Below are 26,439 nucleotides of genomic sequence, written 5' to 3'. Positions count from 1 at the left end.
CTCAGTCAAAATGATCACAGCAATAGTAAAAATTAATATTTAAATCCCCCCAAAAAAGTTTATTGGGGACTTAATTCAAATTTAGGTTCTGCAGTCTCATTCTACTGGTGTCATAGTATATTTTTATATACGTTTTAAAAATAGGTTAAAAACAGTTTACCCAATAACTTTCATTTATAATTCGTACTTTATGTTTATGCTAGAAAACCAGCTTCAACTAAATACACACAAAAAGCAAAATTCTACAAAACTAATAGTTGACATAAATATAATTAAAGGATTACATAAATGAATTTGGTCTGGCAAAATGGACTAATTGGAATAAAATTTCACTTCTTCTAATTTAGAGGTACAGCTGCTTTAAATAATTGTCTGTTTGTTTGCCAATTTGTACGAATAAAAATTAAAATTGTCAAATTCCAAAAGTGGGTCATTTTGTTCTTGTATTTTTGGTGAATTTGGTTGTAACCTTTTAGTTAGATGCTCTTATTTAGTCAAACTTTACATTATAAGACTTTTTAAATTCTTCTTTAGCTTTATTATTTCTAAAATAATATTTTAATCTAAAATTGCAATCATTTGTATCTACAAGGGGGTTATTATTTTGGTGTATTTTCTGTAAAGTTGGTTGTGACCTTTGAGTTAAATGCTTTTATTATTGCAAACTGTTATTAATTATGACTATTTCTAAAATATATATATACATTTGGTCATAATTAAGAACAGTTTGACTTAATTAGATCATTTTACTGAAAGTTAGGACTCTTCTTTACAAAAAATATGCAAAAATAACCTCTTTATGTTTTTTTTTACTTATAAATATGACGTAAGTTCTTTATTGCTTCTTTACTTATGGACAAACAACTGATCTATAGTATAGATGTAAATACATACAACTACCTCTCTTCCTTTTTTAAAGACCTCTTTCGTCTGCTTCTAAATTATTTTCTGCTACTTGGCTATGTTATTATAAGCGACACCATTGGTTGATTTTCAAGGACCCAATAGAAAGGTTGCACAAGGCAGTTGCGATGGGGAGATACAGTTATTTAATCCTTTCTCAAGTCTTAAACAGCCCATTGTCCCCTCTCTCTCTTTGGATTATAATACATAAATAAAAAACAAATCTTTTGATCCAAAAGAAATAATAAGCCTGTATTTACGTATCACATGATTGCTACCCAAACGCTACTAAGGTACCTAGCAAGATGTTTGAACGTTTCACAAATCTTGAAATAACAAGGATGACAACATCCATAAAAGCTAAGCTCTGAAAGGGTAGAACAAACAAATAAGTAGAGTAGAGTGTCAAAACTGAATAAGAAGAATTTATATAAGTCTAAAAAAAATTTTTTGTAAATTTTTTGCTGAACTGCTTTATAAATAATACTGTTTAAGGGCTTACTTACATTTGTAGGGCTTGTTTATAGAGATGTTTCGCATATAACATTGTAAATTGTTGTATTAGGAATCTTTATGCAAAGAAATCGTACCTAATTTTTATAGGAATCATAGATAGAACATTTCTAACATGTTTAAATTAACGAAAAGTGTTAACGGGCGGACGGACCCTAATTATAGAAAATCTTCGCTTTTAAAAAGTGTAAGATTTTTGTGTTAATCTGTAAAGGAATATCATAAAGACGTTAACTTTAAGCCATCTTCCCTTCGTAGGAATTTAAATAAAACTTTTACACTACACACCATGGGGTAAATTCACTTCCCCAATGGGGCGTTAACAGGGTTTTACCAAAATCGAGGAGGTGAAAAGTTGTAATAAAACAAACTATATACAAGAGAGGTGTTATTTTATTTAAACGGAGAAGTGGCTACACCCCCTACACAATCAACATGTCAAAGTCAACCATGCCTCGATTAAGGGGTAAAATGACGCGCGAAGGGCGAAAATTTTTTCACATTCCTTTATTTTGTGAGAAGGGTTGTTAAACTACCTTTATTCACGCCTCTGCTTCTACAAGAAAGAATTAAATTGCTTTTTATCCCTTTCTTGATTATCATGATTAAAAACTCTTCTAATTTATTTGGCATTGCGCATACTTTGCTAATGTCCACTATGTGTAGGGGAACACACACTCCTACACACCGATAGGATTTAACTTTATCATAAAAATGAATTTATGATTTTCAGTATGTAGCAATTTAGGTTGTATTTACATATTAAGAGCATTTTATATGATTTATATACATTAAACCCAGGGACCTGAAGGGATAAGACAATGGCCGATAAATTGATATACATCCTCTATGATTATACACAGGATTACTGCTTCTGTAGATTACAATTAGTGGTTGAAACGTTTAAACACTCAACTAAATGAACAAACTATTCAAAATTAAGCTGCAAATTTGGCTTCTAAATAATGAATATAAATTATTTGCGGCTGGCATGCCCTGCTGTTCTGACATAACACTTTTGTTAGTATTTAAATTTGTGAGGAGGATAACAAAAGGGAATTTTTCGCTCTAGTTTGCTGCGAGTGAATGAGTCAGCATTTTCCGGACTAAATTTTGCTAGTGTGTGTGATTTTATTATCAAATTATACTGGTATATGTATACTAGTAGTGTACAATTTATTCATGACTTGTTCAGCTACGCCCCCTAGATGCCTCCAGGGGCACGTAAAATGTTTTCTTTTCAATCTATGTTAAGATCAGCTGTTTTTCCATAAAAATAGTCTTTCGCCGCTGGATGTTGTTAGTTATGTTTTTTAGTTTTTTTTGCGATTTCTCTTGGGAGGGTGGTGTTCCCTCCCCGAAATATCTATTTCCTATAAGAAGCTACCCTATGAAGTATCAGTTCAGTGGTTACCGAGATCCTTCGTCACACACACACACAGACAGACAGAGAATCTTCTACTTCATTATAAGGTTTAGATAGTGGCAAAGCTTCTTTAAAATTCGTGTTTTTTTTGTATTACATTTCTCTTGTTCATTCAATCGTCCTTTATCAGCAAGTTGTAACTTTAACCACAGATATAAAAAAAAACTTTTATTTAGCCGCATTTTAAAAATTCAAAGCCCTGTTTTCATCTTTTTATCTAAAGAAGTATATTTTTTTTAATCTACACAACAAGAAAAACTAAAGGCTAAAGAAAAAAATAACTATATGTCTTTAAAAATCTTCATAGAACTTTAAATTTGCAAATTCGTTATAATTATTCTACAGTTATTACCTATTTAATTGTCCGAAACTAGAAACATCCAGTTTATCTACAATTTATAAGCTCATTCCGGGCTCAGACTTTTTGGGCAGAGAGTCTGGTAATAAAAGGATGGTTGCAATTTTATTAGCTCACTGCCCTACTTTTTATAGAATAAAAAGAACATCTATCATATTGAGATTAATATATTAATTTTATCAAACATGCATAATTCAATGAAGTTTTTTAATAAAGATAAAAGTTTTTTTATTTTGAAGATGATTGAAGTCCTTCCACAGATTATAATGTCATACGATAGAATAGCCAATGAGGGCCAGTATACACTGTAATTGAACAATAGTAAAATTTATGCTGGCCTCTTATTGGTTATTCCAACGTATGATATCATAATCTGTGGAGGGACTGTAATCATCTTCTTTATTTTCATCAAAAGAAAATTTCAAAATCTTTTTTGCCCATCCAACATAATCGTTAGGCAAAGTTTGGATTAAAGGCTGACATGCAAGAAGTAGGTAGAAACTTTTGTCCGTATTGACATTTTTTGATAAATAGTTTTTTAAGCGCTGGAAAGTTTCATGTCTGACGTCATAAAAATACTTCTAAAAAAGAGGAATGACAGGAGAAGTAGCAAAGGAAACCCCTACCCCTCCCCACCCCCCAAAAAAACCGGATTTAGACGTATTTCTATGACTTAACATATGACAATTTCCAGCACTTTATTTTTTTATGAATTATCACACGCTATTCTTATGTCAAAATGACATTAATCAAGCTTGTAGGATTAAATCTTAGGGATCTAAAGGGATAAGACAATGGCCGATAAATTGATGTACATCCCCAATGAAAATACACAAAATATTTCTTCAGCAGATAAAAATTAGTGGTTGAAAAGTTTTAACACTTAACTTAATGATCTAACCAATCAAAGTTCACTGAAGTCCCCAAAGTATTCTCCCTTCTCTTTCTGATTAATTCTAGTATACAAAGTTGTTAATTGTTTGATAACAAGAACAACAAGAATAAAAATTATAGAGATAAAGATATAGAAATATCAAACGAAGATTTTTAAAGTCCCTCCACAGATTATGACGTCACACGATAGAATAACCAATGAGAGGCCAGCATAAATTTTACCATTGGTCAATTACAGTAAACACTGGCCTCTCATTGGCTATTCTATTATAGGACGTCATAATCTGTGAAGGGACTTTAATCTTCTTCCATTAAACTAATTTTGATCTCATATTTTAAAAGAAATACTTTTGAATAAAAGTTAAACAAAGGGGAGAAAGAGATATATGTACATTGTACACAGACAATTAAGTTTTAAGATAATGACTCAGATATTCTAAATCTGAAATGGGGAAGAAGAAGGTTGTAAACATAAATTCTGTTTTGAATTCCTAATTTAATATTCAGACACAATTAAGCCTAACAAATAGTATATATTATTCATTTAACAATGCTATCCTAGTATAAAAACTAATAGGATGTCTCTTTGTGTGCACTGAAGTATCTCGCTAATCGCTGTAGCTGGACAAAGTGTCTCAAAATCAGCCATGTCACGTCATAAAAATGAGAGTAATTAGAGAAGTGGGAAAGAAAACCCATAAAAAGGAGATTGATAATCCCTCATTTGTATTACGTTATTCAGCTACTAATCGCTAAACCGATATGTGTCTTAGGGGAGTTTCTTGGGAGTGTACCATCACCCTCTCGAGAAAAAAAAAGTTCCCCCCTTCCCCGCCCCAACTTTAAATGCCCCTATAATCCTTTAGGGGCGTAGAAAGTGTGCGAGCATTCATAACCGGCATAATTAAGGTTTCTGAGATCTTAGTGAACATGCATACAAAATCCAGCTCTTCTGTTCGTAGTTATGATATTTTGTCTCAAACTGATGAAACGATTCCATCAAAACCTTTAACTTTATTAAAGGTCAAATATACTCAAATGGTTTAGGAAGCTCTTTATCGTGCGTTTAATAAATGATATCATACTGATCAACCATTATCGATGAAAATGTATACTGGTTATTGGTAATTTAGTATGTGTTACGGCCTATCATTTGTCATTTGTATTGTTTGACATCATCTTATTAATATTTTAGGGAAAGTGGCAGTCCTAGAGATAAATTAGAACTTCTGGAGGCAGAACAGAAACTCTTGCCTGGCAAGGATCAGAACTTTGAAAAAGAGGTGAGCTATTTATAAGTAGCTACTATAGCTACTCTACTCCGTCTTTCCGTCTGAAACTTTTTGATGGAAACGATTCCTCTTGAAGGTAGTTGGTTAAAGATTATTTTGACATTTCAATCATTATGAAACATGTTTTCATAAACTTTTAAGCAGCTCTTATCTTTTACAACTGATTTCCACATATCTTTTGGTGTTTTTGTTCCGAATTCAATATAGCAATTGATAAACTTATTTTTATTTGTTGGTAGAGTACTTACTATAAAATTAAAAACTCCAGTTAGGTATTTTATACAAAAATATTTTTTATGTGTGTATTTAACACAGAGTAGACAAAACAGGAAGCGCTGAAAAGTGTCGTGTGTGACATCATTAAAATGCGTCTAAAAAGGAGGGATCAGAGGAGAAGTGGGAAAGGAAACCCCCTTAAAAACAGATGGATAATGGACCTATTTTATATGACGTCACAAATAAAACTTTTCAGCACTTTACAAAAGAGGAACATATAGATGAAATTACCAGGAATAAGGTATAACCAACAAGCAAAATAAATCTAAAATAATTTTGGGGGGCAAATGGAGAGGTCGTCAATTTTACGATGTGTTCCCCCCCAACGACAGCTGAAAAACACATATAGGTTTCGTGATTTTCTTCCGAATTAATTTCGTTATTGGTATGAGCTGTGAAATTACACTAATGAATTATTTGATATATAAGTTCAAAAAAATGACTGGTGTTTTAAAGATCTAAAAAATAAGAGCTATACCTTTAAAATTATGCCAAATTGTCTTGAGAATCCCCATTATATATATTTAGATAAAAAATCATATTATTATATGTTAATCATTTTATCATCTAAAAGTCTATTTCTTTTAGAACATCATTTTATATAGATGTAAAATATTGTTTATAAACATCAACGTACAACAGACATAAATCAAATCCTTTCTGTTTTATACTAGCCTGGGCTTTATTGCTGTTTTGGATCATGTCAGATTTTAGTCTTTTTTTTTAAAGCGAAGCTTTTCTATTTTTAGGATCGGTACGTCCGTCTGTCCATAACAGATAGCTATTATTGTAAAGATAGGCATGTTAGAGTTGTCCTATCGATTTCAAACTTGGCATGATTTCAGTAGTAAGCGTGGCAACTCTATAATCGTTATCAGAATGTCCGTGCAACCATTTAAAATATGTTGATTTTTTACTTTTTACTTTTTAACTTTTTCACCAACAAATTATTACGATTACAACTTTCTTATTATTTTTATAGTATTTTTTTATGAATATGAACTCTATGCAAATGAGAGACCTAATTCGCAGAGAGAGAGAGAGATAGTGGGCTGTTTATTACACTAGTCCCCAAAGTTTTATAATAACGTTTTCTTATTAGTTGGCTCAACAAATTTGAGGACTTTAGTGAATTTATGTAGATTGGTTGATTCATTAAGTTCAAGGGGTATTTTTGTGTATCGTCATTGGGGATGTACATCATTTTATCAGCCATTGTCTTGTCCCTTTAGATCCCGGCCTAACTCGTATTTTCAACTTGGTCCCCTGTTTCATCTCTGTTGGGCTTGAAATTAAAATTCAGATTGGAAACATATATCATTTCTTATCATTTATCTATGTACATTTTCCTCCGAGAAAAAACAGATAGCTCTATGTCTTTTTAAAAGCGAAGCTTTTCAATAATTAGGGTCGGTCCGTGATTGATAGCTTTTTTTCGTTAATTTAGGCATGTTAGAATTGTCCTATCGATTTCAAATTTTGCATGGTGATTCCTGTAGTAGTTCGGTACCTTTAAGAAAGCTTAGCAATCTATAATCGGACGTACGAACGGACCGACCCTTATTATACAAGAAAAGCTTTGCTTTTAAAATCATCTAAAAGTGTCTGAAATGTAAATTGAAGCTAGAATGAATTAGATATAAACAAAAGGTGTTGTTTAATAAAGCAGAGACATGTATTAATTTTTCAAGTATGGCTTCGAAACCAACTAATATTTGCTGGATTAGAACCAGTATTAGAGCCATACTGAAAAATCATATAAAGCATCGTATTACATACAATTTTTTACAACATTAAAATAAAAACTATAAAATTAATAATAGTTTAGTTAGCCCTGGTCTTTGGACCCTTGGGGTTAAAAAAGCTGATTTAATCTTAAGATTTCTCATTTCAATATCCGCGGAAAGTTAGCTTTAATACGATAAATAAATATTAAAGAGTTAAGATATACTTATATCTATAAATAACTGTTACTTCTTGTTTATTGTCTAATTTCATCAACTTTAAAACATAAAAAATTTAATTAGCTTTTTGAGAAATCCTAAGTGATTTATTGTTTATACCTACCAAAAGTTATTAATCACATTTTGGCTAAACAATTTCTCATCTGCGAGTGATCATCATTGCTGCTTTTGCTATGTGATGATAATAAACAAAATAGTCCCCGTTCAGTCTTCAAAAATAATCAACAGATGTACATTGATGTTCTTTGTAGACAGATAGGGGACAATGGGCTGTTTATCACAAAGTCCCTTAAGTTTTATAATAACGTTTTTCTGACTCGTTGTCTTAACAACTTCTGGGACTTCAGTGAAGTTTTATTGGTTCGTTTATTAAAAATGAGTGTTCAAACTTTTCAACCACTAATTTGAATCTAAATTTATACATCAATGTATCAGCCATTGTCTTATCCCTTTAGATCAATGTGTTCTTTGCCATTCCCTTTCTATTATATTTATCTGGTTCCCGGCCGTAACTTTTGAATGATGAAACCACCAGGGATCTAAAGGAATAAGACAATGGCTGATAGATAAATATTCATCCCCAATGATTAAACCCAAAATTACCCCTTCTGTAGATTACAATTAGTGTTTGAAACCTGGACACTCATATTAATGAACAAACCAACAAAATTTGATAAAATTCCCCAAAGTCAACAAATAAGAAAATACTATTATAAAACTTTTGGGACTAGAGAAATAAACAGCCCATTGTCCACTCCCTCCCTGTATGAAACCACACAGGACTACAATACTATCTCTCTCATCTTTCATTTCCGACAAGGCTTTTGTTTTTAGTAGCGCAGCTATTCTACAATTTGGACCTGGCCGTTTGTTCATTAAATTTTATATTGTTTATTTTTTATAATTAATTGTTTGGATCATGTAAATAAAACGAAGTAGCGGGTTTTGTCGTATTTTCATAGTAGCTTTTGATAGGTTATTTAAGGCTATGAAATTGGCCCCACTGGGTTGAGACCCCCGTACGGGTTAGAAATAGAAAAAAGTTACTTTGAAAATACGACGAAACCCGATACTTCGTTTTCTTTTCATGATCCAATTGTTCTATTATTCTCTATTATAAAGTTTATTTTAATCACAAAGTATTAAATTGTATGATCGTTACAATCTCGCGAATGTTGGACCTATCATTCAATAATTTAATATTGGTTTATGGCAGGTTTTAGGCTCTTTAAGGGCATTCTCCCGTTACCTCCAGTTTATATATGAAGCCATTAATTAAATATTAAATTTTCGGAAGGGGGGAGATTCCCTCCCCCAAAATAGTTAAAAACCTTCGCTGGACCGATAAAAAAGTTACACTGTAAAGGAGAATCATATCGGTTCAGTGGTTAGAGAGATTCTTAGCAACGGATAAAAAAGCTTTCTACTTTATATAATAGGATAGTGTTAAATTTATTGATTCAAAGCTGCATTAGGATACAATTGTCCTTGTTATTTATGATTCATTGTTGATGGATTTTTTAAAAAGAATTTGGTTGTTTATGATTTAATTTAAAAAAAACATTTCTTTAAGAGTAAAGATGTCATAAGATTATTTTCATAATTTTTTTTTCATAAGTTTAAAATTTATGTGTTGTAAATTAATGAAATTTAGATTAAAATAATTTTGGAAAAATCCAAATTAAATAATGAAATAAATAAATGTATTTTTAAATAAATGTGAATCGAGAAACAAATGTAAGGTTAAAAATACTACAAAAAGTTCTCAATTTTGGGGAAGCTTCTCTTACTTCCTGGTATGGTTTTTGACTATATTTTTGCCTTCTCTCTCCCCCTTTCAATACAGAGCCCATATATGTATGGCAGCATGTTTTTAATGGACGTGCGGACTTTCTGGTAACGATTATAGAGTAGCAACCCCTTGCAATACGTGCCTAACTGTTATAGGAATCATCATTACAAAGTTTGAAATCAATAGAACAATTATAACATGCCTAGATTAACGAAAAAATTTAACTGTTAAGAACGGACGGGCCGACCCTAATTATAGAAAAAGGTTTCTTTGAAAATATGTAACTGATTAATTTAATGTGTATTCACAGAGAGAGAGAGGAGACAATTGGCTGTTTATTACACTAGTCCCCAAAGTTTTACATTAACGTTTTCTTATTCGTAAGCTAAGGAAATTTTGGGGACTTTAGTAAATTTTTTTTTGGCTGGATCATTAAGTTGAGTTTTCAAAAGATTCAATTAATAATTTGAAACTGCTGAAGGGTTAATTTTGTGTGCTATTATTGGGGATGTACATAAATTAGATTCTGGTATATTCAAGTCCAGCCTTTTCTTTGTTAATATAACGCCCCCGAGATCTAAACCACACACAACCATTTCCAGGGAGGGAGGGGACAATGGGCTGTTTATTACCCTAGTCCCAAAAGTTTTTTATTAACGTTTTCTTATTTGTTGGACTAACAACTTTGGGGACTTTTACTAAATTTTGAATGGTTGGCTTAGTAAGTTGAGTGTCAAAACGTTTTTACCGCAAATTGTAATTCTAATATATGGTAAATTTGTGTCTTATTGGGGATGTACATTAATTTATCATCCATTGTCTTATCCCTTTAGATCCCTGACCATTTCAGATTTCAATAATAGATTACACAATTCCTTTTAACATAAAATACAAACTTGGAACGGGCAGGCACAGGAACATATAATCCAGGTATAATACAATGGCCGACCAATTTATGGACATCCCCTGCAATGATAATGCACAAAATTACCCCCTCTGCAGATTGCAATTAGTGGTTAAAATTTTTGGACACTCAACTTAATGAACCAACCAATCAGATATCACTAAAGTCTCCAACATTATTAAAACTTTGGGGACTAGTGTACTAAACAGCCCATTGTCCCCTCTATCTCAGCATATAACAGATTTTAATACATTTGAGTCATATAATGTTGTTGTTCTCTTTTTTGCTTGTCATTTTAAAACGGAATGGGGAAATTATATTTTTTTCACTCATTTAAATACATATGTAAAGCTGAGATTACTTTTAATGTTAAAATAAGCCTCTGAAGTTAAAATATAGATTCAATTTTCAGAATATTTGTCCCTCTCTACCCGTGAGAACGCAAAACTAAGTTTTGCCAAAAGCCTGCAAATCATTAAATTCAGATGAATACATTTTTTTGCATTTTAAATTTTATATTTACCCTATTCAATTTTGTTTGTTTATATACACATTCTTTACACATCCAAAAAAAACTGCAGATTTTATGAATCTGCTCTAAGTCCTTACTCCCACATAACAATATAGCAAATCTCTCTTTCTCTCTCTTTTGTCACTCGTTCTCTATCTATCTATATCTATCTATCTATCTCTATCTACTGTATATATCGTTCACTTTCTTCCTTTTCTATATTTACTTATAAAATTTGTCGGTGCTTTCCCTCTATATGCCAGTCGAGGACTGAACCTTACACCCCTTTCGATCAAATATTAAAAAAAATAAAAGAAGTTTGTTTATCCCTGTGCCTAAGTCCTGCTGGGTGTCCTAATTCTGCGTGACCTATACCCCTTGTGGTGACCTAACCCTGCAGAGCTAACCTGACTTAAATTGATAATTTATTTCCATTTATTTTAAAACAAGGATGACAACATCCATAAAAGCGAAGCACTGAAACGGTAGGACAAACGGACATTAACACTTATATAGTGTCAGAACTGAATAATTAGAATATAAATGTATAAGAGTCAAAGCAAAATTGTAAGTAAATTTTTTGAAAAACTGCTTGATACAGGATAATGTTTATGGACATACATACATTTTTAGGACTTGATTATAGAGTTGCTTCACTTATAACATTATACTTTGTTGCCCCAGGAATCAACATACCAAAAATCAGATCAATTGAATAATTAGATCACATGAAAATTTGTTGTTAAAAAAGTAAAAAATGTTTAAAATGGATGTACGGACATTCTTGTAAAGATTATAGAGTTGCTACGCTTTTTAAATCGTACCTAACTACTAAAGGAATCACCATGCAAAGTTTAAAGTCGATAGGACAATTCTAACATGCCTAAATTAATTTAAAAAGCTATACGTTACAAACGGACGGACGTACGGGCTGACCCTAATTATAGAAAAGCTTCGCTTTTAAAAATAATGATAAGGTTTTCTGTGCGTTTTTGAGGAAAATGCCAGATTTTCTAATGATGCTTATTTTCTTTCATTAATACAGATATAAATATTTTAGAAGTTTCGGCCTTTACGGAGAGCCCATACTCGGCACCCCCGACTAGCCAATGGTAGAGTTGGCAACCGCGCTGTGAGTCAAGATTATGGACAGGGTAAGCAATTTCTTTTTTTGCGACTTGGTTTGGAAATTTATACAATAATAATTATTATTGCATCGTATTATAAACGGCTTTCCGCGGATATAAAATGTACAATTATAAGATTAAAACCAGTTTTTTTAGCCCCGATTGTACATTTTTATATTCGTAGCAATCTGGATATAATACGACATAGTTTTCGTATGGATGAGAACCGGTTCTTTTCCACCGGATTCGAATGAATACGAGAATAATTATCATCGCATCGTATTATAAACAGCTTTCCGAGAAAATGAATATGTACAATTAAAAGATTAAAACTAGTTTTGTTGGCCCCGAGATGCTGAAGGCACGGGCTAACAAAATTGGTTTTAATATTATGATTGTACATTTTATTCGTATAAAACTAGATATAATACGATACGATACGACACATAATTTTTCAGTATGATTTACAACCGGTCCTAATCCCGCAAATATTAATCGGTTTTGAGGCCATACTGGAAATGTATAACTAACGATAATGTTATACCTGTAAAGTCCTATAATAAAATTTTTTGTCTGTCCCAGAAAATCGACCAAGTTCACTATTTTATGGTTTGAGCTATTAATCAAAATTAGGAATCTTCTAAAAACTCAATCATTTTTTGATTTTTTTTACGATCTTGTTTTAAGTACGTTTAATCATCCATAAGATATGGTTTATAGATATATATTACTTTCTAGGATAACAAAAAATACAAATTGCACCCATACGATGGGAAATTATTAAATGTTTTGTGTAAGAAATAAGTTTCTAACTCTTTAACAAAATGATTTTTTCTCAAGAAACCTTTACAGTACATGCGTGATACTTTTAGTTTTGTATTAATATTTTAGATTGAGACTTTAGTATGTTAATTTCTTTATACATTTAAATACGATTTAATATTTAGACTTTTAAAAAGAAATTGAGCAAGAAACTGAAATAGTAAATAGAGTCATTTATCACAAATGTTACAATATAAAAACCCTTCAAACTAGATTTTGTTTAGATGTACTAATGTTTTTTTCATAAGAATGTTTTCAATGCTATGCTACCTATGGGTGTAATTTTTGGAAGTTTTTATAGTACCCATAACAAATAACGTCTCACTGGCCTACCATTGGTCAATTTCAAAGTATACTAGCCTGCCATTGATAATTTAGTCTCTGTATTGGCCTAGCATTGGTAATTTGTATTGTATGACATCAGTTTGTTATATGCACTATAAAGAGTGTAATCTTTTTGGTAAAACATGAATGCCTTTTTTCCAAAAGTACTGATTTATATCGATTGTAAACTATTTAATGAGTCAAATGTTTGAGTAAAACTAGGCAAATAATTCAGTGCTTTGATCTCTGCCAAGTTTCAAAGAACAAGTACAAATATTCAGGGAGAAGGGAGTAATAAACTTATCTTTTATCTGTACCAAATTTGAAAGAACAAGTACAAATATTTAGGGAGAAGGAAATACTAATCTTGCTTTTATCTGTACCAAATTTTGAAGAAGAAGTACAAATATTCCGGGAGAAGGGAGAGAGTGTACTACTCTTGCTTTTATCTGTTCCAAATTTGAAAGAAGAAGTACAAATATTCAGGGAGAAGGAAGTACTAAACTTAATTTTTATCTGTGCCAAATTTGAAGGTTCAAGTACAAATATTCAGGGAGAAGGGAGTACTAATCTTGCTTCTATCTGTACCAAATTTTAAAGAACAAGTACAAATATTCAGGGAGAAGGGAGAGAGTGTACTACTCTTTCTTTTTTCTGTTCTAAATTTGAAAGAAAAAGTAATAATATTCAGGAAGAAGGGAGTACTAAACTTATCTTTTATCTGTACCAAATTTAAAGAAAAAGTACAAATATCCAGGGAGAAGGGAGTACTAATCTTATTTTTAACTGTACCAAATTTAAAAGAACAAGTACAAATATTCAGAAAGAAAGGGAGATGTAGTACTAAACCTGCTTTAATCATTGCCAAAAATTAGAAAAAAAATTAAGGGTGAAATCTAGAAATGCAATGCCCTGTGTATTTTATTATATATTGTGTGTAGCTATACAGGGAGGGAGGGGACATTGGGCTGTTTATAACACTATAAGTCCCCAAAGTTTTATCACATCGTTTTCTTATTCGTTGGGTTAACAACTTTGGGAACTTTTATTAAACTTTAATTGGTTTGTTCATTAATTTGAGTGTCCAAACGTTTCCACCACTATTTGTAATCTTCAGAAGTGGTAATGTTGTGTATCATCATTGTAGATCAATTTATCAGCCATTGTCTTATTCTTTAGATCCCTGGTAGCTATATGACAAGGAAAAGATGTAATAAATAGTTGCTGATCTATGAATATAAATAAATATGTACACGAACATATAAATGTCCAAATGTAGTAAAGCTCGATGATCCAGAATTAACAGTAGTATATACATACAATAACACAATGTTAAATTTATACATTAAAAGTTAGGTTTTTAGACAGTTTTTATACTGTTCAGCACAGATAAATGATTATAAAGTTAAAAACTTTGTAGTTAAATATTTAACTGATTATGATATATCAAATCTCAAAATGGAAGATTTTTAGAGTGTCTATTAAAAAGGACGTCATACTGGCCTTCTATTAGTCATTTAAATTGTATATTGGCCTGCCATTGGTAATTTAGTCTGTGTACTGGCCTATCATTGTTTTTTTGAGTTGCATGACGCCATTTTTTATAGGCACAATTAAAAAGCTTCCGCCAAGTGAATTTTGTTGAAATTAAATGATTGTGGATAAAAAGAACAAATGGAAAAAAAACTGTCAACAGTCCAGACAGACAAACAGACATAATCAACGACTTTTAGAGTAGCATCGCTTACTTTATATTCCATGCAATAAATGTCTGAAAGCTTTTATTAACAAACAAATTTTTGAGAAAAGAAAAAGACAATGAATAGTCAGGGAAAGGGCAAAATCTTTTAATCTAACCAACCACACTACCCCCCTCCCCCCCCATCCCTAAATATAATTTGTAAAGTCGGAAAAAAACTTGAATGCTAAAGACGGGGCTGCAGTTGAAAAAATAGACACAAATATATTTTTTAATCAGCCATGTGACCAGGGGCATCGAAGCTTTTTTTTGTGGGGGGGTAAAAATTTTTTAGGGGGGTAAAATGGCGCGCGAAGCGCGCCGCAAACTTTTTTTACCCCCCCAAAATTTTTACCCTGTGGGTAAAATTTGCTTGGAGGGGTAATTACCCCCCCTGAAATCTGTTGGCAGGGGTAAATTTAGTTTACCCCCCCCAAAATTTACCCCCGGGGTAAAATTTTTGGGGGGGGTAATTTAAATTTTATTAAATATATAGTATTAAAAATGCGCGCGAAGCGCGCAAAATTTTTTTTATTAGAGATTTTTTATTTTGGGGGGGGTATTTACCCCCACAAAAATTGTTTGGGGGGGGGGTAATCGCCCCATTACCCCCCCCTTTGACGCCTATGCATGTGACGTCATAAAAATGAGGGATTAGCTAGCTCTTTAATAGGGTTTTTTTCCGCTTCTTCTCTAATCTCCCTTATTTTTATGACGTCAAATGGCTGATTTTTGAGACACTTTGTCTAGTTACAAATATAATTGTACCTATTTTTTCAACCACCCCCCTACCCCCTGTAAAGATTTTTATTAAAGAAGCTACTCTTTAACTAAGGAAATTTCTCTGCTGACAACTGCTGACTTTACTATTCTTGTATTTGCTGCTTTACTTATGGATTTGAAATGACTTTTTCTTATTTCTCTATAAACTCTTCTAGTCTATATTTTATACTATCCTTATAATAAAGTAACAGGATGTCTGTGTGTTTGTTTGTCTGTATGTTTGTACCAAAGAATTTCGCTAACCACTGAACTGATCAGAATCTCCTTTACAGGGCAGCTTCTCATAGGTCCAGGGAAAGTTTATAACTATTTTGAAGGAGGTTAACCCTCCCGAGAGAAATCGCCCCTAGAAAAAAAAATATCCCCCACCGAAAAAAAAATATTTTTATTTTTAAAACTAAAATAAAAAATGGAATTTTGAAGGGGTATCAAAACCACTGCTCTCCCTAAAAAAAAACTCCCCCCCCCCTCAACAATTCAAAAAAGATTTTTTTAATATAAAATAGAAATAAATGGGTTTTGGGATTCAACTCCCCCCTTAAAAAGTACCCCTAGAGGCATCTAAGGGCGTAGTCGCTAGTTAAGAGTAAAGGGCTTCTTTCAATAGCAAAATAAAAGATTTGCCAGAAAGTTTAGTAAATTAGTTTAGTCACTGTCTGGTGTTGGAAAATTTATAAATACAAATTCCAGTATAGCTTCGAAACCGATTAATATCCGGTAGATTAGAACCAATTCTCCCCATACTGAAAAACTATGTATAGCATATATATTATATCCAGTTTTTGGAGAATATAAAAATGAATAATCATAAGATTAAAACCATTGTTTTAGCCCCGAGATGACGAAGGCACGGGCTAAAAACCTGATCTTATAATTGAGCATTTTTATATCCGCGGAAAGCTGTTTATAATACGATGCGAAAAATAACTATTATATCATTAATACACAATCTTTACCTTAAACTTGTAAACTTTAGGATTTAAATTTTTCAAACTTTAAGTTCTGGCAATTTCCTTTGGAAGTTAAATGCTTTATTGAAAAACTAAATTATAAATAGAAAAACAAGGATAACAACATCCATAAAAGCGAAACTCTAAAATCAGTTAACGTCATAAGAACAGGAAGATGAGTAGAGTCCCTCCACAGATTATGACGTCATACGATAAAATAACCAATGAGAGGCCAGCATAAATTTTACCACTGCACTGGTCAATTATAGTGTATACTGGCCTCTCATTGGCTATTCTATCGTATGACGTCATAATCTGTCGAGGAACTTTAATCTTCTTCTAAGAACAGTAAGTCTTGTAGAAAAAAAAACATTTTAATACAGAATAGGAAGGGGAAAAGATTTTATTTACAGAGTCATGTCCTATTAAGAAGCTGTGTTTTATTTAAATGAGTATTTTGCTCACTGCTTTATGTTTAAAGGGTTGGGAAAAATAGCATAAATCTATCCTAAGACTAAAATCGAAAACTTAAGTAGCTTAAAAGAGCACGAGGATCTATCAGGCTTCAGACAAAAAAAATGTTATTACATAATATTTTAGGATTTTATTCATTTAAATTTTGTGTTATGCAAAAAAAGAAACTTTTAATAATCAATTCTCGCATCGTATTATAAACAGCTTTCCACGGATATAAAATGTACAATTATAAGATTGAAACCAGGTTTTTTTCCCAAGATGAAGGCACGGACTAAATTTTTTTTTTATTATTATGATTGTACATTTTTATATTCATAGAAAACTGGATATTATACGATGCTTGACATAATTTTTTCGTATGGATGGAAACCGGTTCCAATCGGATTCGAATGAAAACAAGAAAAAGTTTTCCATATTTTTGTTGAGAACTAAAACATGCAGATTAAAAACAGAATTCAATTCTAAATTTTAAAAAAAATGGATTGCTAGATCATCAAATAGAAATGAATTTCTCGTATTTATGCTCTGAATTTCAATCTAGTATTATAATGAGTAGGCACACCAAATTAGATTAGATCAGCTCAGGGATCCAAGAGATAAGACAATGGCCGATATATTGATGTACATTCCAATAATGATACACAAAATCATCCCTTCTGTAGATTACAATTAGTGGTTGAAACGTTTAGACGCTTAACTTAATAAGCCAACCAATCAAAATTTTGAGTCCCAAAAATTGTTAAACGAATAAGAAAACGTTATTATAAAACTTTGGTTACCGATGAAATAAACAGCCAATTGTCCCCTCTCTCCCTTAGATCATCTAGTTGAATATATATCATTTTTGTGTGTTTTAGAAAGAATAATTATGTCCACAAGAAGCGCAGAATATTGAGAATACAAGATATTAGGGGGGGGGGGGGAAACAGTAATCTGTAATAGATATAATAGCATAGTTGAATATGTACTAGCGGCCACGCCCCTAGAACTATCGAGGGGCACTTAAGGTTGGACCAAAAAAATTAACCCTCCCACATTTTCAATTTGAGTTTTACAAAGAAACAGTTAAAAAATATTTTTTAAGGGGGGGGGGTCCTTTTTTACTGGGAGTGTGGAGATACCCACCCCCAAAATAGTTAAAAACCTTCCCTGGACCTGTAAGAAGCTTCAGAAGAAGGAGAACTTTATAGGTTATGCAGTTAGTGATATCCTTCGCTACAGACAAAAAAAAGCTTACTACTTTATATAGTAGGATAGATGTATTTGACAAACTATCACGGGCCTTTGAAAGTGCATGTTATTGGTGGGTGCAAAGGGGAGTAAGTATAAACTGATCGTGACTCGTTTGAGATGTGCTTTGTAAACAGAGGTAGTCAGAGGTGGATTCTTTAAAAAAACTTTTTGGCTCACTGACTCCTTAAATTAGTGAGGCTCGCTAAAGTATTTTGTGAATCGCATAAAAAATCTACAAAAATTAAACAAATTCATAATAGGGTTATTAACATGAGATTTTGTTTAATTATTGTGAATTTTTTAATGCAATTTTGGAGGATTTTTCACAAAATTTCTTAGCAAGCCTCACTAATTTTAGTGAGGTAGTGAGCCAAAAAGTTTTTTTTAAGAATCCACCTCAGGTAAATATGTGTAATTCATTTGAAAAGGCAGCATGAATAACTTCATAAATTTGAGGGGCTACTTAAATTGATTGAATTGACCAAAAAAAACTTGATCAAAATCAATGGTAATATGTATAGTTTATTACTTACTTTATTACAGCTAAGTAGCAGAAAATGATTTAGAAGTAGACGAAAAAGGTCATTGAAAAAGAAATGGAGGTAGTTGTCTGTATATATATCTAAAGGGTGAGATCTTCTTTGGGATAATAGATCTATAGTATACATACTTTATGTATACTATAGATCTATTATCCCAAAGAATACACAATTAAAATATTAAAAAGTACAAAGAAAAGTTTTGGATGTTCCTGTATATGTCTGTACTTCAATATATTATATGAAGAGTAGAATGTTGAAGAATATTTAAATTTTTAATCATATTACTATCGATATTAAAATCTCATCTTTATGTTCATGAGAATTTTACATAATTTTAATTTTAAGAATATTGTATAATTTTCTTTCTCTAGAAAAAAAGATTTTGATGGAATAATAACTCTTCTCTTATTCATTGAAAACCCATTAATATCCGTTTTTTTTTTTAGCCCGTGCCTTCGGCATTTCGAGGCTAATAAAATGGTTTTAATCCTATAATTATACATTTTATATCCGCAGAAAGCTATTTGTAATACGATGCAAGAAATAACTATTATCAGCTAAGTTTCTCTTTAAATTGTCCATACGTATGTTCGATGGCCAGGTTATCAACTGGCCAAACCTTGTAAAAAAATTTATGCTAGCATAGGGTTTAGGGTTTCCAAAGTCTTAGATATTCCTTTAAAACTTTATGAGGCTCAGGAAATACTTACGGAAGGGCAGAAAAAAAGCCTCAAATCTAAATATAAAATAGCCTAAAACTATCTGGGGGCCTATGTTATGATTCCCTAAAATGGAGAACACAATTCAGTAGTTTTCGAAATATCAAGTCGAAATCATTCCCTTTTAAATTTGAGTTTCAAAAGAGTAAAAAAAATTTTTTTTGGGGGGGTTAGGATGCCCTCCCCAAAAATAGTTTAAAACCTCCTTAGGACCTAAAAGAAGCTTCACTGTAAAGGAGAACATTATCGGTTCAGCGGTTAGCGAGATCCTTCGGGACAGACAAAAAACGCTTACTACTTTATATAATAGGATAGCTTGAAAACATACCAATACTTAAATATGATATCCAAATAGCCTAAAACCAGCCTGGGACCTATGAAAAGCTTATCTAAAATAGATAGCCAAATCAGTTCAGTAGTTATTAAAATATTAAGTTACAGACCAATAATAACCTTACATCTTTATAGAGTACTAGCAGCTTTCTAGGGGCGATTTTATTGGGTGTACCCTATCCCAAAATATTAACTTTCCCCGCGAGAGACTTTTCTATAGAGAAACCCGTTTCTTATACTATCTATAAAATCTAGCGGCTGCTCCCCTAGTATCTAGGGGCTCTTTATTCGAAGGAATCTGGGTGGGCAGAAAAATAGCCCAAAAGCATCTCAGGATCTATAAGAAGCTTCTCTGTAACTGAGAACCATATCGGTTCAGTAGTTAGCAAGATCCTTCATTACAGACAAAAAAAGCTTACTACTTTATATAATAGGATATGCTCTCTTTAATCAAATTAACATGACAATAATGAAATTTTTTATTTAGGTTATCCTGACTATGTAGTGAACGGTATGGCCCGCCGGTCCCAGTCTCTGCGGCTGGGCCGGTCAGAGCCAGGTATTTCAGATGTCAAGGATACCAGAGTGTCCATTGATGGAGATGATACCAGGTAATTTTAACTATGTTTTTGACTAAGATTGTATATACAAATACTTTAGGCCTTTAGGGGCAGCTTAGGCTGGAAAGTGTTTTCGTAAAATAAATTTTTTATTTTAGATTTATAAAAAAAATTTGGGTGGGTGCGGAGGTCGACCTTCCCCCCCCCCCCCCTCCTCCTTTTCAATTTATCTTGGGAGAGTGGTGGTACCCTCTCCCAAAATAGTTATAAGTCTATGAGAAGCTAACCTGTAAAGAAGTACCATATTGGATCAGCGGTCAGCGAGATCCTTCATTACAAACAGACAGACAGACAAATATCCTGTTACTTTATTATAAGGACATCATAAACTTATGAACATTCTAGAACTGAAGTTAACTCATAATTTTTAAATTCAAACCCTGCCATATATTAACATGATTTAAAGTGCATTAAATTTTGGAGATTGACCCCAAAATATTTGGAGTTTCTTACTTGGCATGTAAAGAACTTTTTATGAACACTTTACCCAGGTTTCTAACTGACAAAAAAAAATCCGTCAAACATTGAGAACTGACGGCTTTGTCTGTTTGGAGTATTATATGTACCATTGTACATTATACATTTTTACTCTGTACAAATATCACAATCTAGTTCTGGCGACCATAGTTTTGTATCAGCACTCTGTACAAATATTACAATCCAGTTCTGGCGACCATGCTTATGATCATTCTTCCATGACCTGTACAAATATTATAATCTAGTTCTGGCAACCATGCTTTTGTTCATTCTTTTATGATCTATACAATTATTACAATCCAGTTTTCGTGACCATGGTTTTGTTTATCCATCCATGATTTATACAAATATTACAATCCAGTTCTGGCAACCATGGTTTTTTATCAGTAGTCTGTACAAATATTAAAAACTAGTTCTGGCGACCATGGTTTTGTTTCAGTACTCTGTACAAATATTATAATCTAGTTCTGGCAACCATGGTTTTGTTTCAGCACTATGTGCAAATATTAAAAACTAGTTCTGGCGACCATGGTTTGGTTTCAGCATTCTTTACAAATATTACAATCTAGTTCAGGCAACCATGCTTTTGTATCAGTACTCTGTACAAATATTATAATCTAATTCTGGTGACCATGGTTTTGTTTCAGTATTCTGTACAAATATTACAATCTAGTTCTGGCAACCATGGTTTTGTATCAGTACACTGTACAAATATTAAAATCTAGTTCTGGCGACCATGGTTTTGTTTCAGCATTCTTTACAAATATTACAATCTAGTTCTGGTGACCATGCTTTTGTTCATCCATACATAATGTGTACAAATATTACAATTTAGTTCTGGCAACCATGCTTTTGTTTTTCCATCCATGATCTGTACAAATATTATAATATAGTTCTGGCAACCATTCTTTTGTCCATTTATCCATGATCTTTAGATCCTTATTGACCTACACTCTGTACAAATATTAGAATCTTGTTCTGGCGACCATGCTTTTGTGCATCCATCAATGATCTGTACAAATATTATAATATAGTTCTGGCAACCATAGTTTTGTTTCAGCACTCTGTACAAATATTATAATCTAGTTCTGGCAACCATGGTTTTGTTTCAGCACTCTGTACAAATATTATAATCTAGTTCTGGCAACTATGGTTTTGTGCATCCATCCATGATCTGTACAAATATTAAAAACTAGTTCTGGCGACCATGGTTTGGTTTCAGCATTCTTTACAAATATTGCAATCCAGTTCTGGCAAACATGGTTTTGTTTCAGCATTCTGTACAGATATTATAATCTAGTTCAGGCAACCGTGCTTTTGTTCATCCATACATGATCTTCAGATCTATAGTGTAAAATTATATTTATTTTACATGGATACGGGGGGGTAGGCCTAGGGGTAGGACAACGGTCAAGAAGTTTATTTCCCCTTTTTTCTATAGATTTCTGCCTTTTGTAGCTAGTAAAATAAATAGTGAAGGAAATGTTGTAGTTTGACGTCTTCCTCCCTGACTTAACAATATAATTGTGCAAACAATATAATTTATCATATTTCCTCAGAGACTTCAAGGGGGGGGGGGTTAAATTGGTTATTACCCCTCCAATTTTCATTTTAATTTTTATCCTCCCCAACAAATAAAAAAACTTGGACGTCCTTGGAATTGTGATTTAAAGATTAGACCCCCCCCCAAATAAAAAAGCTTGGACGTCCTTGTATTTCCTATTTAGTCGGGTTTAGCAAACAAAATTGTTTGCACTTCTAAGAAATATAGAAATATTAAAATGCAGAAAAAAATATAAAATATTATCCAAAGTTGGCTTATTCATTTATGATGTATGAATTTATTATAGAAGCCCCGGGCTAACAAAACTTGTTTTAATTTTATGATTCTTTTTGATATTCTTGAAAAATTGTCTGTAATTCGATGCACGATCTTTCAGTGTGGTTGATAACCGGTTCTAATCCACCGGATATTTAAAGGTTTCGAAGCCATACTGAAATAGTTATTTCTCGCATCGTATTATAAACAGCTTTCCGCGGATATAGAATGTACAATTATAAGATTAAACCAGTTTTTTTTAGCCCCGAGATGCCGAAGGCACGGGCTAAAAAAAACTGGTTTTACTCTTATGATTGTACATTTTTATATTCACAGAAAGCTGGATATAATACGATGCTAGACATAGTTTTTTCGTATGGATGAGAACCGGTTCCTATCCACCGGATTCGAATGAATACGAGAAAACTGTAACTCATATCAGATTATTTTTTTATTTTTTCCTAACTTATTGTAAAATAGTATAGTGTGCCAAACTGAATGGTAATGTACAGAGTACAATTTTCATCAATATATTACAGTTGATGGCGATGGTTACAGTTTTGTACTGTATTTCATAGATCTAAGGGGATAAGACACTGGACGATAAATTGATGTACCTCCCCAATGATGATACTTAAAATTACCCCTTCTGTAGATAACAATTAATGGTTGGACACTCAACTTAATAAAACAACCGATAAAATTTTATAGAAGTCCCCAAAGTTGTTTAGCCTATGAATATTCAGAAAACATTTTTTTTAAATTTTGGGACTAGTGTAATAAAGAGCCCAATGTCACCTCCCTCTCTGGCTGTATTATTATAATGCATCCAACATTAAAACTAAATGAATAGATATAGAATATTACGACAGGGGAAAAATTGTCGTCAATTTGGGTTGCTATCATTGCTTTCATTTATTGGCTAGTTAACCAGTTCATGTTTTTATGTCACTAGTAAAATATAGGTTTTTTAGCCAAAAAGATGAATACTCTAGAAATTTGACCAGATATCATTTATTTATACTTATATAGAGAGCGCCACGTTTTTATTTAAATCATAAGTGCATGGCCTAAAGAATAAAATGCATTTGAACTTGAGTGTATTTTTTCTTGAAAAAAAGCTGTAAAATTATGTTTTTTAACTATAAAATTCATTGAAAAAAATCCGCAAGTTAAAAAATGAAAAATCCGTGAAGCTTTTTAGTAATAAAATTCATTCTTAGTGTGATTTATTCTCGAATAATAAAGATGCATAGTTTGCAATAGATCATTGAAGAGATCCAAAATAATTTGTGTTGCTTGTGAAAGAAAAGGCAAGAATTGCCAAGATATGGAGAAAAATGAAACATTGTTCGTTCTTGTAAATCAAGTGCAAATGAAGGAACAAACAGGTCTTTGTAATACTTGTAAAACATATTTATTAACATATTTTTAATTATGAATTATAAATTCAAAGTTATTTGTCATTAAAAGCAAAACTTTTCTGAAAATAGTGTCGGTCTGTTCGTCCGTATGGATAGTTTTTTTTCCGTTAACTTGTGCATCTTAGAATTGCCTTAATGATTTTAAACTTTGCATGGTGATTCCTGTAGTAGTTAAGTATTTATGATTTAGAAAACGTAGCAACTGTATAATCGTTCCAAGAATGTCCGTACTCAGTTTTTCAACAAATTTACTCCAATTTTGTTTTGACATTTAGAATATTTACATATATTATGATTATTCTATAAGTGTTAATGTTCGTTCGTCATAGTGACCTATTCCAGTATGAGAAACTGAATTGCAATAATATTTTTTTTGAAATCTTTATATACTTTGAAATTTATTTCAATTTTTGAATGTCATCTTAGTTAATTAATTTATTTCTATACAAAAAAAACAAATATTTTTGTGGATTTAAAAGAACTTCATATAAAATAAATGAATAAAACTTGTTGAAATGATGTTAGATCTTTGGAAAATAGAGGGTTTTATTATAAAAAATGAAAAAAAATTAGGCCATGCACTTAGAATTTAAATAAAGACGTGGGGCTCTCTATATAGGCATTAATAAATGATATCTGGTCGAATTTTCAGAGTATTCATCTTTTTGGCTAAAAAACCTACATTTTACTAGTGATGTGCAGTTTATTAAACTAGTCCCTAAAGTTTTATATTAACGGCTTCTTAGAGACTTTTGATAATTTTGGTTGGTTGGATCATTAAGTTGAGTGTCCAAACGTTTCAACCACTAATTTTAATCTATTGAACTTAAAGGCCATTAATCTTGACTCGGTAAACATGAAGACACTGCTTAAAAAACTTTCAGGTTCCTAATCTGTATCTATATTTTCAGATCAACAAATCCAAGAAAATTTTATTTCTTCCAATCTGTACCTTACAGTACAAAAAGGGTTACCATTTACTGTTCACCAAATCGGCCATATCAATAAAAGAAAATGAGTTTTTATTACTCATATTTAACATACTGTGTAACAGATATTTCCTCTATCCATCGAATTACTATTTATAAAATGTAATTCTTTAGTCTTTAGATTAAATATTTTTAGCCTTTACTAAAGAGTGTAAGAATATTCAACAACATAACAAGGATGACAACATCCATAAAAGCGAAGCACTGAAACGGTAGGACAAACGGACATGAACACTTTTATAGTGTCAGAACTGAATAATCAGAATATAAATGTATAAGAGTCGAAGCAAAATTGTAAGTAAATTTGTTGAAAAACTGCTGTATACAGGATAATGTTTATGAACATACTTACATATGTAGGACTTGATTATAGAGGTGCTTTGCTTATTACATTACACTTTGTTGTCCCAGGAATCAATATACCAAAAATCAGATCAATCGGATGATTAGATCACATAAAAATTTGTTGTTAAAAAAGTAAAAATATCAACATGTTTAAAATGGACGTACGGAAATTTTAGTAATGATTAAAGAGTTGCTACGCTTTCTAAATCGTACCTAACTACTAAAGGAATCACCATGCAAAATTTGAAATCAATAGGACAATTCTAACATGCCTAAATTAACAAAAAAAAGCTATCCGTTACGGACGGACCGACCCTAATGATAGAAAGCTTCGCTTTTAATAATAAAGTTATTAGGGTGATCTGGTTCTGATCCATACTGAAAAATCATGTATGGTATTGCATTGAAGACAGTTTTCTACTATTAATAAAATATAAATCATAATGTTAATACCAGTTTTGTAAAAATGGTATGATATTATGCTATTTTTTAATGTTGAATATTTTTTTCCACATTCCCACCTAAACAACATAGAAATAAATATGTTTGGTATTATAGATTTAATATATTATACTTTGACATTATTAATCTGATAATAATCCAATTATTTAGGAATTAAGAATATTTTATTTTGGGGGGGAGGGGATTGTTTTTATTCAGTCATAGGGCAAAGACCTCTCTCCCATATAATTGTCAAAAAATGTTTAAAGACTTTTTAAAAGCGAAGCTTTTTCTATAATTAGGGTTGGTCCTTCCGTACGTCCGTAACGTATAGCTTTTTTGTTAATTTAAACAGGTTAGAATTGTCCTATCGATTTCAAACTTTGCATGATGGTACCTATAACAGTTAGGTACGACTTAAAAGTGAAACAACTCTATAATCG

The 26,439-nt window shown here is 31.8% G+C and overlaps 1 protein-coding gene across 4 annotated transcripts in view; it reads left to right on the top strand.

Moving 5' to 3' along the window:
* Ih (hyperpolarization activated cyclic nucleotide gated potassium channel Ih) overlaps positions 1–26,439 on the top strand; it is a 229,189-nt gene that overhangs the window by 109,750 nt on the left and 93,000 nt on the right. For all 4 annotated transcript variants that reach the window (XM_080146939.1, XM_080146931.1, XM_080146948.1 and 1 more), the window contains 3 exons: positions 5,290–5,377; positions 11,894–11,987; positions 20,369–20,492. In XM_080146939.1, the coding sequence (XP_080003065.1) occupies positions 5,290–5,377; positions 11,894–11,987; positions 20,369–20,492 (306 nt within the window). The remainder of the gene's footprint in view (positions 1–5,289; positions 5,378–11,893; positions 11,988–20,368; positions 20,493–26,439) is intronic.

The sequence above is a fragment of the Acartia tonsa genome, chromosome 2, assembly GCF_053477335.1.
Source record: "Acartia tonsa isolate MP-2025a chromosome 2, ASM5347733v1, whole genome shotgun sequence".
NCBI classification, from domain to species: Eukaryota; Metazoa; Arthropoda; class Copepoda; order Calanoida; family Acartiidae; genus Acartia; species Acartia tonsa.
This window is presented reverse-complemented; position numbering and strand designations above follow the sequence as displayed.